Below are 13,071 nucleotides of genomic sequence, written 5' to 3'. Positions count from 1 at the left end.
GTGGAGCTAGTTGTACAGTGACTGGTTTATATAAAGTAAGGTCTTTTAATCCAGTGGTTACCAATGCAGGGGTCGGGGCCCCTTCAAAGGGTCACAAGCTTAATCTGGGCGGTTGTAAGATAATTAATGACGCAGGAAAGACGCAAAAACTAATTTCTGCTAAACAATTTTTACTCATGTTCTGGACTCTTTACTCTAATCGTTGCTTTTTTTTGTGAAAAACTATAAGTTGACCTCTTTAAGCTTCAAACTCTTATTGAAATGAAGCCATCTGAGATGTTTAGAGGGGAAATCTCTCTTAAGTGGAACCGCAAACAACTATAGATAACTAACAACTCATAGACATTAGAGACATTGGGCCCCCATATGATAAAGGAGCTCAATTATACACTGCTTTTTGTAAGGGGTCACAAGCCAAAAAGGTTGAGAAACACTGGTGTAATCTTTAACCATTTATTGCATTTTATGAACTCAAAACCTGGCTAACCTCAAAATTGTACTTCAGTACAGTGCTTGACCAAATGTTCTCAGTTACTTTTCCACCTCTGCAGTAATTACAGAATAATTGTTTTTTATTTTTTTTATGCGTCTAATTTGCCCCAGGGCATTTCACTGCTCACGCATGCACAAAGTCAGGTAAACCCAGACTCATTTTTGTGGTTTGTTTTTATGAACAAGTGTGGACCATTGCTGAACAAGTTTATAATCGTCTGTGCCCCCAAGTGTTGTATTTCTTACCCATCATTAAATTCTTTCTCTTGCTGGTCCTTTCCTTAAAAACATAATAATCTCATGTCATGTGCTTTGAAAATGTAATTGTTAAAAGACCATTCAGAGAATGAACCTGTTCACCAGGACATGTTTTCATACCGTCAGTGTGGAGAAGCATGTGGTTTATGAAAAGCTTGTGTTGTCCCAGACAGGTTCACACATGTTCCAGGTTTGAATTCCAGCACACTTGAGTTTTGTTTATCTGTTCTGATAAAGAAGAAAATGAATATGAAAGCATAAATAAAGATTGTGTGTAAAGTCATCAGAGAAAACATTATTGATGATACCACCAGGGGGTGATGTGTCCTGTTGTACATTTTTCTTTTGTTTTTTTTATGAAGTTATGCTTCAGTGACTGCACTGGAGAGCTCAGATTTTCCAGTGTGAGTGACACTGCACATTTCCATGTTTGTTCAGGGGGTGAAAAGAAAACTCTGAGGCTGTTCATTTATCCTTCAAAAAATAAAGATGAAAAAAAAAATCTGTAACCTTTTCCAAGTTAGTTTATGGACTCAAGGTGTGGCTGCCACTCATTGTTATGTGTGACAAATACAGGAGTGGCTTACGATTAGTATTACACACACACCTGATCTGATACCCTGGAGAGCTTCCGTTTCTTGATACAAAAAACAAACACATGCCACTTATTAATTTCAAAAACAGCTCTTTATTCCAAAGTTGCTAAATAGATACATATATGACATTTCATGACCTGATTTTTAAAAAGAGTAGTGCTCTGCTTATTTTTCACTATATACAAAATCAAAGTACAAAATTATTTGTGCAATGTTGCCAATATAGTAAACACCCTTGCTTGGTTTATCATTTGTAAATCTCATGGTGGAGTGGACTTTCTGGACGTGAAAATGAAAGGACAGCAGTCTCGTTTCTTTTCAGGTAGCATCCGAAACACCCTGTTACGAAGCACTATGACACAGTTAAAAGCTGTTTCTTACTGTCACTTTTAATTTGTTTACTCTCAGCTGATGCTTTTACAAAGTGAGCAGGAGAATCATTTGATCTGGCGGCAGCACAGGCAGCACAGGCAGCACAGACGCTGTGTGCATTAGTGTGGGGTGGTGTTGGTAATGAGCCAAAGTTAAACTGGCTCTGCTTTTTAAAAATCTATAGTCCACTTATTCAACATGAAAATTCATGAATTTTCACAACATTGATCCGAGGCAATGAATTTCCAGTAGCGGCTGTGTGGAAATCCAATCACATTAGCATAAAGGAGCAAAGCTAGGGCCATCATGTACAACAAATGAGACACGCATCCATAAAACTTCTAATATAATGCTCCAATTCAGTGGCCACTGCACTGAACTCTGTACAATAAGTTACATCAACATTTCAACCATTTTAATGAATTGCAAAACGATTCTATTCAAGGGAATGTGTCTGATTTCAATCATCATCATCATCACCACCACCGCAATCGTCATCGTCATCATCATCGTCGTCGTCTTCTTCGCCGTCTTCTTCCTCCTCATCATCTCCGCTACTGGGTTCAGACTCCTCATCGTCTGAACTACCAACTTCTTTCTCCTTTGTCATTACTTTCAGGTGAACTGCCTCTTCAGGTTTACTGACGCAGTCCCCCGAAACAAAATCAGTCGCACGCACGCACGCATCGACAAACACACACACACACACACACACACGTAAACAGTAAGATGGGCTATCCATGGATTTGTGTAGCAAATAAACAAAAGACCCACGCTGGTTTACCTCATGAAAGGTCCATTGCGAGATTTAAGCAGAAAGAATACAATACCCAGAATGCTCAGCTTGAAACAAACCCAGACAGAGTACCGCAGAGAACTGATGCACTGCTTCCTTTCCGTGGGCAAAAGTGACCAAAACATTAGCACATACACATTTCTCCACCAAAACCAGTTCATGGTTCTCCAAGTTTAAAATAGAGAGGATATGACTCAATTCACTGCAGCAGTATCATGTTTGAAGTGTTTTTTATGGATATAATCATAAAGCTTCAAGTGATGATTCATGAAAGCATAATTCTATAAAACTCATGATAAAATAACTGTTTTGTTTTTGTTTTTTTTTAAAAAGTAGTAAAAACAGTCTATTCCATGGTTATATGACAAAAAGAGCTGTGATTGGTGCGTCAGCTGCTGCTGTGAATTGAGGTTGATAGACAAGTTTCAAGAACAGCAAATTCATCCATATTTACATCTCCTACTCAGCAGTTTAAAAACTCTGAATAAAATTAAGTCAGTAGTTACAATCATTGGTAAAAACATATAAAAGCATATAAAGATGTGGCATTACAACAAATGGGAGGGATCGCACATTATATCTCTAATACTGAAGCAAATAAACTATAATAATATCTGAGAGAATCACATTGGAGGAGCAAACATGGAAGAAAAGACACCTTCCTCCCCTGCTTTCATTTGTCTCTTTCCAAATAGCCACACCAGTCCCGAGAAGAAGAGGAGGAGAGGAGCTCCAGCCCCCCTGGCCCTCACCACACGGTCGGGTCCTTCCACTCTTGCTCCCGCGAGTGCATCTCAATGTCGTCTTCCGTGCCCCTCTTCCTGTAGAACCTCACTACCACAAAGATAATGAGGAGTAACAGGATTACACCGCAGGCGCCTCCCACTGCTGCTGCCAGGATGCCGATCTCAGAGATGGACACTAGAAACAACCAGAAACAGTGATAACGGAGGGTGAGAGCTGAAACTTGTCTGTTGGGAAATTGAGTCACAGCAGCAGCAGAGAACAAAATAGAGATAACATTAGAATACATAAATACGGCAGAGTGTTCTAGTGGTTGAACACATTGTACTTCTACTTCATGTCGCATGTTTTCCACTTGATAAAGTGCTTTTGAGCAAGATGCCAAACCCCCAGCTGCTCGAGGGACAACCCTGACCTCTGACCTCCCTGTGGAGAGGCCTGAGTAATACAGTATAAATTTTCCACAAGGACCTTATAAATACACAATACACATAATAACTGAAAAGCAAAAATACTCTAACTACTGTAAACATGTCCTAAAGTATGCAGCGCTGCCAGTCTAACCTTTGTTGACAACTTTAAGGATGATCTCTCCATTACTGCCGTGCACATCTGGACGGTTGCGCACTTGGCAGATGTAGGTGCCATTAAAGGTCGGCGGCACATCCTGCAGGGTGATGGAGGCGTCTCCTCTCATAATATCTCCCGACCACACTGCACGGCCTTTAAAACGCCCTTGCTGGGGAGGGTATGGTACCTCCTGGTAGTAAAACACCTGACACACACACACACACACACACACACACAATCCAGTAAAATTGCAGCAAATGTATAACTCCAAACAAATAAGCAAGCATGAGGGTTTTATTCAGAGGATAAGGTGGTGGCTCTTCTTCTGAAGATGATCATCTTCTGTTTCACAAAAAAGCAGCTGCTATGGTGAGATGTGCTGCTAGCTGGCTAATATAGGCCCATAACTTCCATAGCTCAGTTTGGAGCCATAACTCAGGAACAGCGCTGGGCTGTGCTGCAATTTTGCCATAGTGGCCACAGTACAAACTGCAGGTCTCATATATATATGATCCCCAGAGACACATCTTGCCATACACATTTTCTGAGCAAGTCACTCATTTAAAAATACTCTTTGAACTGTCACTTTTACAAATATCAGGTGCTGTGTATTTGTTTAAAAGCCACCAAGAACCATGTTAACATATTACTTTCCGAGCGTGGCAGAGATGGCCACCAACAATGGAAGATAACACACTGAGAACTATTAAAGGAGAGTAAATATTTTGTCTGACTGAAGAATGGAGATGTGAAAAAAAATTTAAGGCCATATAAAAACCATGGCTAGATGTCATAGATAATAACATTTAAACACAATAAAAACACATTCAAAGCATTTTCTCAAAAAAACAGTTTCTACTCACTGACTCATCAGATCTTGAATTCAGTGAACGGAAGTTCCAGGACACTATGGTGGTCTTAGGTGACAATGGGTGAGTGGTTGTGAATGTGCATTTGAGTTTCACATTTGTGCCGTTGAGTGCTTCCACCTCAGTTGGAGTGTAAATCTCAATTCCACTGACATGTCGCACACCTGGAATAAAAAAAGTGAAAAAGGGGTTGAGACAGAACACTAGTTAACAAGTAACCTCATACAAGAATCTTTAACAACTGACTAAAGTTATATTTCAAACTTCCAAGTTGTCTAAGTTTCTTATTTAATTCCTCGGTAATTTATTGAACCCTTTAAACAAGAGCTGTTAGCAAAATTCAGTTCTGAAAGGCCTAAAGTGTCCTATACTAAGTTCACTTCCAGAAAAAAAAATCACAGTAATTCTCACATTATAAAAAGGTTTTTCTCTGATTTGTAACTTTTTCTTTGTCATTCATAGATTAAACTTAGTTGTCACAGCTTATTTAACAAAGAAACTGTTAAGAATAAAGTGACACATGCCTCAAATATCTGGTGTCTGTTGTCTGATGTGCCAACAACTGCCTGCAATCTATTCTGCAGCCACTGCTTGAGATTGTTAGACCTGATTTTCTACTTTTCTACATGACTTCCTTCAGTAAAGTAAACAAGAGGTCAAATAATTCAAGAGCATCTGATAAATAGCACATGTTCTTGTATTTTGATCATATGGATCAGTGTGTATCTTGTTTTTTGTGCTACATTTCCTGCAGGTTAAGGATTGCATGTGTGTACGAGTACAGAGTGTCAGATGGCGAATATTAAAAATATCTTCTGAAAAAAGCAGGTTTGAATCTTTGTGAATCCACGTCTGTTCAATCATCCATCTTATTAGCGACCTGAAAATGAAATTTTCCATGGTCAAGTATACTAAGTGAAGAGCAACTTGGCTATTAGTCTCCTTCAGGGAGTCTCACACAGTTAAATATTTGAGCTAAATCTGGATCACAGTGAAGAGCAGTGCTGCAGACTCTTCCTGAGGATTAAAACATTCCTTCTAATAAACCACAGAGAAGAAGAGCAAAGAATGTCTTCTAATCCCAGACAGAGAGGCATTAAAAAAATCATGACTGCAGAGCAAAATTAAACTTAACACTATATCTTTAAGAGACCTACAGCAGCTTGTTTTATGTATTGTCATAAAACAATTCAGTGGGATTAATAAAAGACTTACCAAATAAAAAATAACCAACAACCCATTACTAAAGAGATGGAATGATAGTATCATTATAATATTATAACATAATTGACATTTTTTTGTACAACAGATATAGGAATCAATAATAAATTTAAAATAAAATAAATTTCAGAAGCACCTCAAAGCAAGTTCAGCTGTCAGCCAATAAAAACTCTTTTATATACCGTGGTAGATTTGAAATTTCTACTTCTACTTTTTAGATAAAAATGACACTATATTTATTTATTTAAATGTAACTATTTTTAATGATTTTGTCACTTGTTTTATTTATTGAATGATTCACCAGTTAAAAAGTTGTAAAGTTCTTTGATCAATATAATTTACTCCATTTAAGTGGGTGTCTTTGTCTCATTCTTGACCCTTTAAGCTCCAACATCAGATGAGAAGATAAAAATGAAAAATGCCATTTTAACCCTTTAAGATCACATCGCCGCTCATACTGTGCACCTATTTAACAATATATGCCAAAAAAATACAAAAAAAAAAATCAATTTCTTTGTATTACATCTTATATCAAAATCCAATCATGTTTTCTTCCTTTAAATCAAAATATGACGTGTGCTTATGTAGGCTTGAACCAACCAACTTCAACCAATAATATCATGACATCCACCCATCAATCAATCTTCAACCTTTAGCGGCACAGTGCTAAGATTGATTATGACACACTCACTTTTCAATATTCAAATCAAATTCCTCCCAACGTTACATCCCGCCTGTCTGTCCTGTTTCACTCAGAAATACGTGACGATACAGAAGTTAGATGCTCTCAAAATGCTGTTTCATCTGGACGTTAATTATTGAATTGTAGAAGGTGCAAACCTGTGCAAAATTTTACGCTGACTCTGCTACCTGGCCAGTCGAGAATTTCAAATGTAAATACTGGAGTAAACATTGAGGAAAAGGTGGGGGGGGGGTAAACACCAGCTATGATCTAGACCACATAAGCAAGCAAAACCATCTCTGCGTCCATCTCAACATCGAAGGAAACACCAAGGTAAATGTGGACTGATTAAACACCAGCTGTGATCTGGGCCACGCCTGCCAAACCTCCTGCTAGCCAATGTACAGGCGTTGGATAATAAACTGGACAGGATATCAAGAACTGAAATGTTCTTGTTTCATTAAAACATGGCTAAACCCTGGAATACTGGACAGCTCCATTCAACAACCAGGTGACTCTTTTTCGGTATACTGATCTGACAGAACAGAGGACTCTGGTAAGAAAAAAGGAGGAGGCGTGTGCTTTATGGTGAATAAGGATTGGTGTGACAGTGGGAATATTAAAATGCGATCCTGTTTCTGCTCACCTAATCTGGAGTTATTATTAATAAACTGCAGACTGCACTTTCTACCAAGGGAAATTACATTGGTCCTTATCACAGCAGTCTACAACCCACCACAAGCGAGTACAGAGGATGCCCTGCTGGATCTTTGCAAAGACTTGAGCTGCTAACAGACTGGTAATCCTGATACTGCGCTGATTGTTGCTGGAGACTTCAATCAGGCTAACCTTAAGAAGGTTATGCCTAGAGCTGCAATGATTAGTTGATTAATCAATTAGTTGCCAACTATTAAATCAATCGCCAACTATTTTTATTATCAATAAATCGTGTGGTGTCATTCTTTAAGAAAAAGACGTCCAAATTCATTGATTCCAGCTTCTCAAATGTGAATATTTTCTGGTTTCTATGATAAATTGAATATCTGAGTTGTGGACTGTTGGTCAGGACAAAAGAAAACATTTGAGGAGGCCATCTTGGGCTTTGGGAAACAGTCATTGACATTTTTCACCATTTTCTGACAATTTATAGACCAAACGACTGATCGATTAATCAAGAAAATAATCCACAGATTAATCGATAATGAAAATACTCATTAGTTGCAACCCTAGTTATGCCTGACTTCCATCAATATATTGACACAAGGGGAATAAACACTGCGGATCACTGCTACACACAGAGTTTACGTTAGCCAGCATATGCCGGCTTTTTGTTGGTAGCACGTGTAGTTATCCGGCAGATGAAAATATCGATGGCCAAAATGTCTGGTGGGAAATATGACAATTGCCAAATACATAAATAAATTCATTAATAGCATATTAAATAGCGTAATATTGCGTGACCTATAAGATATGTTACCAAGACAACTTAAATATAAACTTACATTATGCAAAAATTTGTTTTGCCTTTGTTGTTAAGACATTAAAAGATTCAGAGTCATCAGGGTCCTGTGACTAAGTGTGGCATGAGGTTAAAAAGCTGCACACTCCATCAACAACCCTCCACTTTGGCTCAACAGCAGTTAACACGACTCCAAAAAGTCTTACCGTTTTCTCTCAGGTAACGTTACATTTAGCATTGGCACAGTGAAACAAACAAATCAGCCTGGAGCTTCACGGTTAAATAACATGTAATTGATCAGTAGGAAGTTTAACTTTTCCCTGGCCCCGGTGAGAGGCGGGCTCGGGGAGACTGCAGCAGGTGGAGGTGGTGGTGGAGCTGCAGCTGCAGGCTGCCCGCATGGCTGCATATAATTAACAGTAGCAAGGCTATTTGTTTTATTTTATTGTTGTAGCCGATCTGCTCAGTTCACAAAGTTTGTGAAGAGTTCATTCTGCTGACGACTTTTAATAAAATATATTTGTTGGATCACAGTGTTTTCGTGTTTTACTGCTGTTTAAATGTAGGATATTACATGGCTATTTAAACATATGTCCAGTAGTTGTTCTATATGGCCGGAAAAAAAAAGTCTTGCTGAGATCAAAGTATGTAAACAAACTATGACAAAGGCCCCCAGTGATGCGAGAGGTCAGGAAATGGTCAGGCCAAACAGAGGCCACCCTACAGTCTACACTACATGACGTAGTCTGGAGCACGTTCCAGGACACCACCGTCAACATCCCCAGTGACTGTGGCAGATTTAATTTGTGAAACAACAGAAACAACTGAACTACAGTTAAATCAGACCACAACTAGAAACCATGGATTACCAGAAGCATCCAGGATGCCATAAACACACACTGCAGCATACAACTTTCCACACTGCAGTGTGGAAACGTGGATAATTAAAAAGCAGCAGCCTACAATGAAGCAGTAAAGGAGGCAAAAAGGGACAATGGGAAGAAAGTGGAATGGCCTGATCCGCTGGAAGCAGCTTAGCAGCTGATAGTGGACTTTGGGAAGAAGCAGGGAAGGACCTACGCCCCGTCACTATCAGTGGGTCCTCAGCGGAGAAGGTGGACAGCTTTAAGTACCTTGGTGTCCACATCACCGAGGACTTGACCTGGGCGCTGCATACTGACTCGGTAGTGAGAAAGGCAAGACAGAGACTGTTTCAGCTCAGACACTTGAGGAAATTGTGGGTATTTCCTCAAATACTGAGGAATTTCTACTCCTGCACCATTGAGAGCGTCCTGATGGGAAACATCACTGTCTGGTACGGAAACAGCATCGATCAAGAATGCAAAGCCCTGCAAAGAGTTGTTCATTCGGCTGAACGTACAATAGGCGGTGCTCTACCCTGCCTACAGGATATTTACATCAGACACTGCAAGAATAAGGCTAGAAGAATCATTAAGGATCCCAATCACCCGGATAACGACCTTTTCTCCCTGCTGCGGTCGGGAAGAAGGTACCGGATACACCAGGCAGCACTGAGAGGCTCAGGAAGAGCTTCTACCCTCAGGCCACTAGGATCCTAAATGAGGTCACTTCCTATTCTATTGAAACTCTTTTTAATGCATGAATTGAAGGAACTGGCGGGATTATATTTCACTGTGTTTGTACCTTATATGATTACATGTGACAAATTAATTTGATTGATTGATTGATCGATCATCTCTTCTTGTCAATGCCAGCATGCTGCAAACAGCAACTTTACACCAGGATGCCCCATGGATGCATGCTTTTTGAATTTATTGTCATGGATTGTCAGCAATGCTAAAGGCAAAAGGGAGTTATAATGTGTGGGCGACAAAGAACAGATCATACATTTGCATGACATTTATACCAACAACATGCAACATTTGTTTGCAGACCATACAGTGAAATTACAGGGGTGTTGAGTTTCTAGGAGTGCTAAAACTTAATGATAAATGGATGTTTTGCAAACACACTGTAAACTTTGTTCAAGTAATGATTCATTTTCAGATATGTTTTTAGTTATTATTGTTCTTATCAGTTCAGTACAGTATTTGTGTAACACAGATTGAGCAATGAAACTGAATTAACCCAATAAAACTTTCATGAGCTTGTTTGAAGACAATTTTCTAGATAGTGAACTGACAAAAGAATGGGATGAATAAGCAGAGTCAAAATTGGAAGTGGAGTTATAAAATACTTCCTTTTAGACATCGATGCTAAAATCTGGTCTATTTGAATTGATGAACTAATTTATTTGTTTGCAAAATCATTTATCAATTGTTCTTTTTTTTACTGTCCAATTAAAACTCAGTCAGTGAAATGCTTTCCAACCTTTTGCAAGTCTCTTAAGGTGAATACTATTGATAGTCTGCAAACAAAAAACTGGCATGCAAGAGACATCATAATTTAGATTAAGTTCTGCCAGAATATCTCCAGCACAGGAAAGAGTCTGGGAACACTATGAATCATTAGTTCTGTTCCCAAGCCTGCTCCATGTTATGACATGTTAAGACTATCAGTCATGCAACCTTAAATGTAACTGTACATGCAGATATCTTCAAGAACACCACTATTGTAGATACTAAACGACTGACTGCCTACAACCTAAATTGATGGTAATGCTGGAAAAGTTTTAATGTTAAAAATAAATATAATTTAAAGCCATAGGTTCATATGTAAATTCCATCAAAGTGAAAGCAAAGGGAAACCCAATACTTGTTTTCTTAAAATCAGGAATCCCACCACGCCAGGTGATTCCAAGCTTGCCTGTCTGAACAGCTCCTCTATATCCACCAGCAGGATGTTTGAGCAAAACAAAATCTGATGTCAACACACAACATAAAGATTGTATTCTGTCTTCTTCGAATGTCTTTTCCCTTGTTGCGTGACATAATTTTGCAATTTTTGGAATTAATCTAGCAGCAATTCAACTTGTTGCCGTACATTTACCTTAAAACTTTAACTGCTGCTGACTGGTATTCAACAGGGATTAAAGCAAGAAAAGTGAGTCTGTGAGCCTGAAAAGTTGTCCAGGAGGAAATGTGTACAATGTATTCAATCAAGTATTAAATGAATTTAAAACTGCTCTATCAGGCATGGTGCCCAAGAACTTTAACCCCTGGGTATTCAATCTATAGTGTAGATCACTTTTATAGCTGTGATTCACTATACCAGCTGCCTGAATTCGAAAGTGCAGTTTTGCACGTTTTCATCCTCCTTCCCTTTTTACACTAAGATGAGGTTTTTAGAATGTTTTGCCCTTTATATGCAGTTTTCATCTTCATTTAAGGAAGCACTTCAGTCAATGAAAGAAGAAACTGCAGAAACATATTTTCATTGGGGATATTTTTGGTCTGGAAAGAAAAACATTAACTCATGGAGCCTGCATGGTCTGACTTTTTACCCCCGAAAAATGAATCACAAAGTCACCATTACAACCACATGAGCATATTGCTGCTGTTGATTTGTGACAGTGATGACCAGTTACTATAGTTTAAGAGAAGAAATTTGTTTAACATAAATTATTGCTTGCTATGCTTTGGGAAAAAAAATGTAAATAATGCATTCTGAGGATTCAATTATGTTCACTGATTTACACACAATTTTGGATTATATTCTAAATACGATGAATTGTACTGTTATGGATATAGGCTATGCATGGTGTGTATAATCTATATAATGGGGTAACAATCTAATATGACACAGTTAGTATACTTATGGCCTCAAAAATGACCGTACAGTGAGCACCTGTGACATGAATGTATAAAGGTTTATGTATTTATGAATGTACGGTATATGACGCGCTAGGCCAGTATATACAGTGTAAGCTTACCAGTAGGTTACTATTCACTAGTGAGCAGTCTTTGTTTTAAAGCTCGGCCTATAGGCCAAAAGAAACTAAATAAGCTCCCTACAGACTCTCTATTATGCTTCTGTGTCCCGCAGGGAGAGGTGAGTAATGAACTTCTTGTCCAAAAATCACACTTTAAGAGTATTTAGAGAATTGTCACATTGTTTTGCGTTAGGAAAGATATATCAAAGTCCTCGGTCTCACACGGAAGTTGCTCAAACTCACCTGGCACCACCAGTCCTCCCAGGAGAAGCAGAGGCCATATCCGATACATAGGATGAGACATTTATAATTAATCCCTCTGTTAAAGTCCCTTCATGTAAGTTTATTGGAAGGAATCACGTAAGTTACCGCTGTTTTATCGGAGCAAAAAAGGCTCTTGATGAATCTACACTTGGCTTGTAAAAATGTGACACACCTGATGGGCGGTGTTAGCGACTCCTTCCCTTATTGCATAACCTGTTACTCTCCCTGACCAACCCGCTGCCCGACCTGTGCTTTTTCGGTTCTGCTGTCGTCCACCCAGAGAGCCTAAAAATGCAGACTAACAGACATGCGTATTCGGTTTTTGGTTTTCTACTCGGAGGTAATTGCTGAGTGAAATTAGACCCTGACTTGTAAAGTAAATTCTCTGCTGACTGGTGCCATCTTGTGCCCACAGTTTCACAAAAAGAGGAATTATTCATTCAGGTTAAAAGTCAACAAAAATAGTATGTTTGAGACGCTGTGAGTAAAACTATAGAATATCTATAAAAATGTGCATTGTGTGGTCATGTTAGCAGCTTATTACCATCATTAAAGAGGCAAACAGACAGATTTAGTTCTGGATTAAATTACTAAAAACAGTAAAATAGCCCACACATTTGTCAAGATGCTTATGTCAATACAAGTATCGTTATGGTCATTTTAATTACTGTTCAGCTTTTTTGTATATATAATTTTTTTTGTCACAATCATAAATTCTGAGTTATTTAGTAATGCTCCCAAACTGCCCCAAAACAACCACTGATTTTCCTTTGGGTGCCTCTGAAGATACTCTGAATTACTTAATTTGACAAGTAAACCTATCTCCTAAAAATATAATTATGGCAAGGTTTAAAAAGAAACAAAATGAGTCACTGACATTTTTCAAAAACAGTAC

General features: G+C 38.6%; 1 protein-coding gene across 1 annotated transcript; it reads right to left on the bottom strand.

Annotated features, from left to right (window-relative positions):
- Window positions 1-1,415: 1,415 nt before the first annotated feature.
- On the bottom strand, window positions 1,416-12,475 carry mpzl2b (myelin protein zero-like 2b). The gene is made up of 4 exons (XM_067607747.1): window positions 12,156-12,475; window positions 4,692-4,861; window positions 3,823-4,033; window positions 1,416-3,435 (listed from the first exon to the last, which is right to left on the bottom strand). The coding sequence occupies exons 1-4, from the start codon at window positions 12,214-12,216 to the stop codon at window positions 3,263-3,265; spliced, it is 615 nt and encodes a 204-aa protein (XP_067463848.1). The 5' UTR covers window positions 12,217-12,475; the 3' UTR covers window positions 1,416-3,262.
- Between the last annotated feature and the right edge of the window lie 596 nt (window positions 12,476-13,071).

Source organism: Thunnus thynnus, chromosome 13 (assembly GCF_963924715.1).
Source record: "Thunnus thynnus chromosome 13, fThuThy2.1, whole genome shotgun sequence".
Taxonomy (NCBI): Eukaryota; Metazoa; Chordata; class Actinopteri; order Scombriformes; family Scombridae; genus Thunnus; species Thunnus thynnus.
Note: the sequence above shows the minus strand (reverse complement) of the source record. Positions and strands in the feature narration are given on the sequence as shown.

Coding starts and splice junctions, on each gene's coding strand:
- mpzl2b (XM_067607747.1), bottom strand. CDS start 12,216: ATGTCTCATCCTATGTATCGGATATGGCCTCTGCTTCTCCTGGGAGGA. Junction 4,862..12,155: donor GGGAGGACTGGTGGTGCCAG/GTGAGTTTGAGC, acceptor TTTTTATTCCAG/GTGTGCGACATGTCAGTGGA. Junction 4,034..4,691: donor ATTCAAGATCTGATGAGTCA/GTGAGTAGAAAC, acceptor TGTGTGTGTCAG/GTGTTTTACTACCAGGAGGT.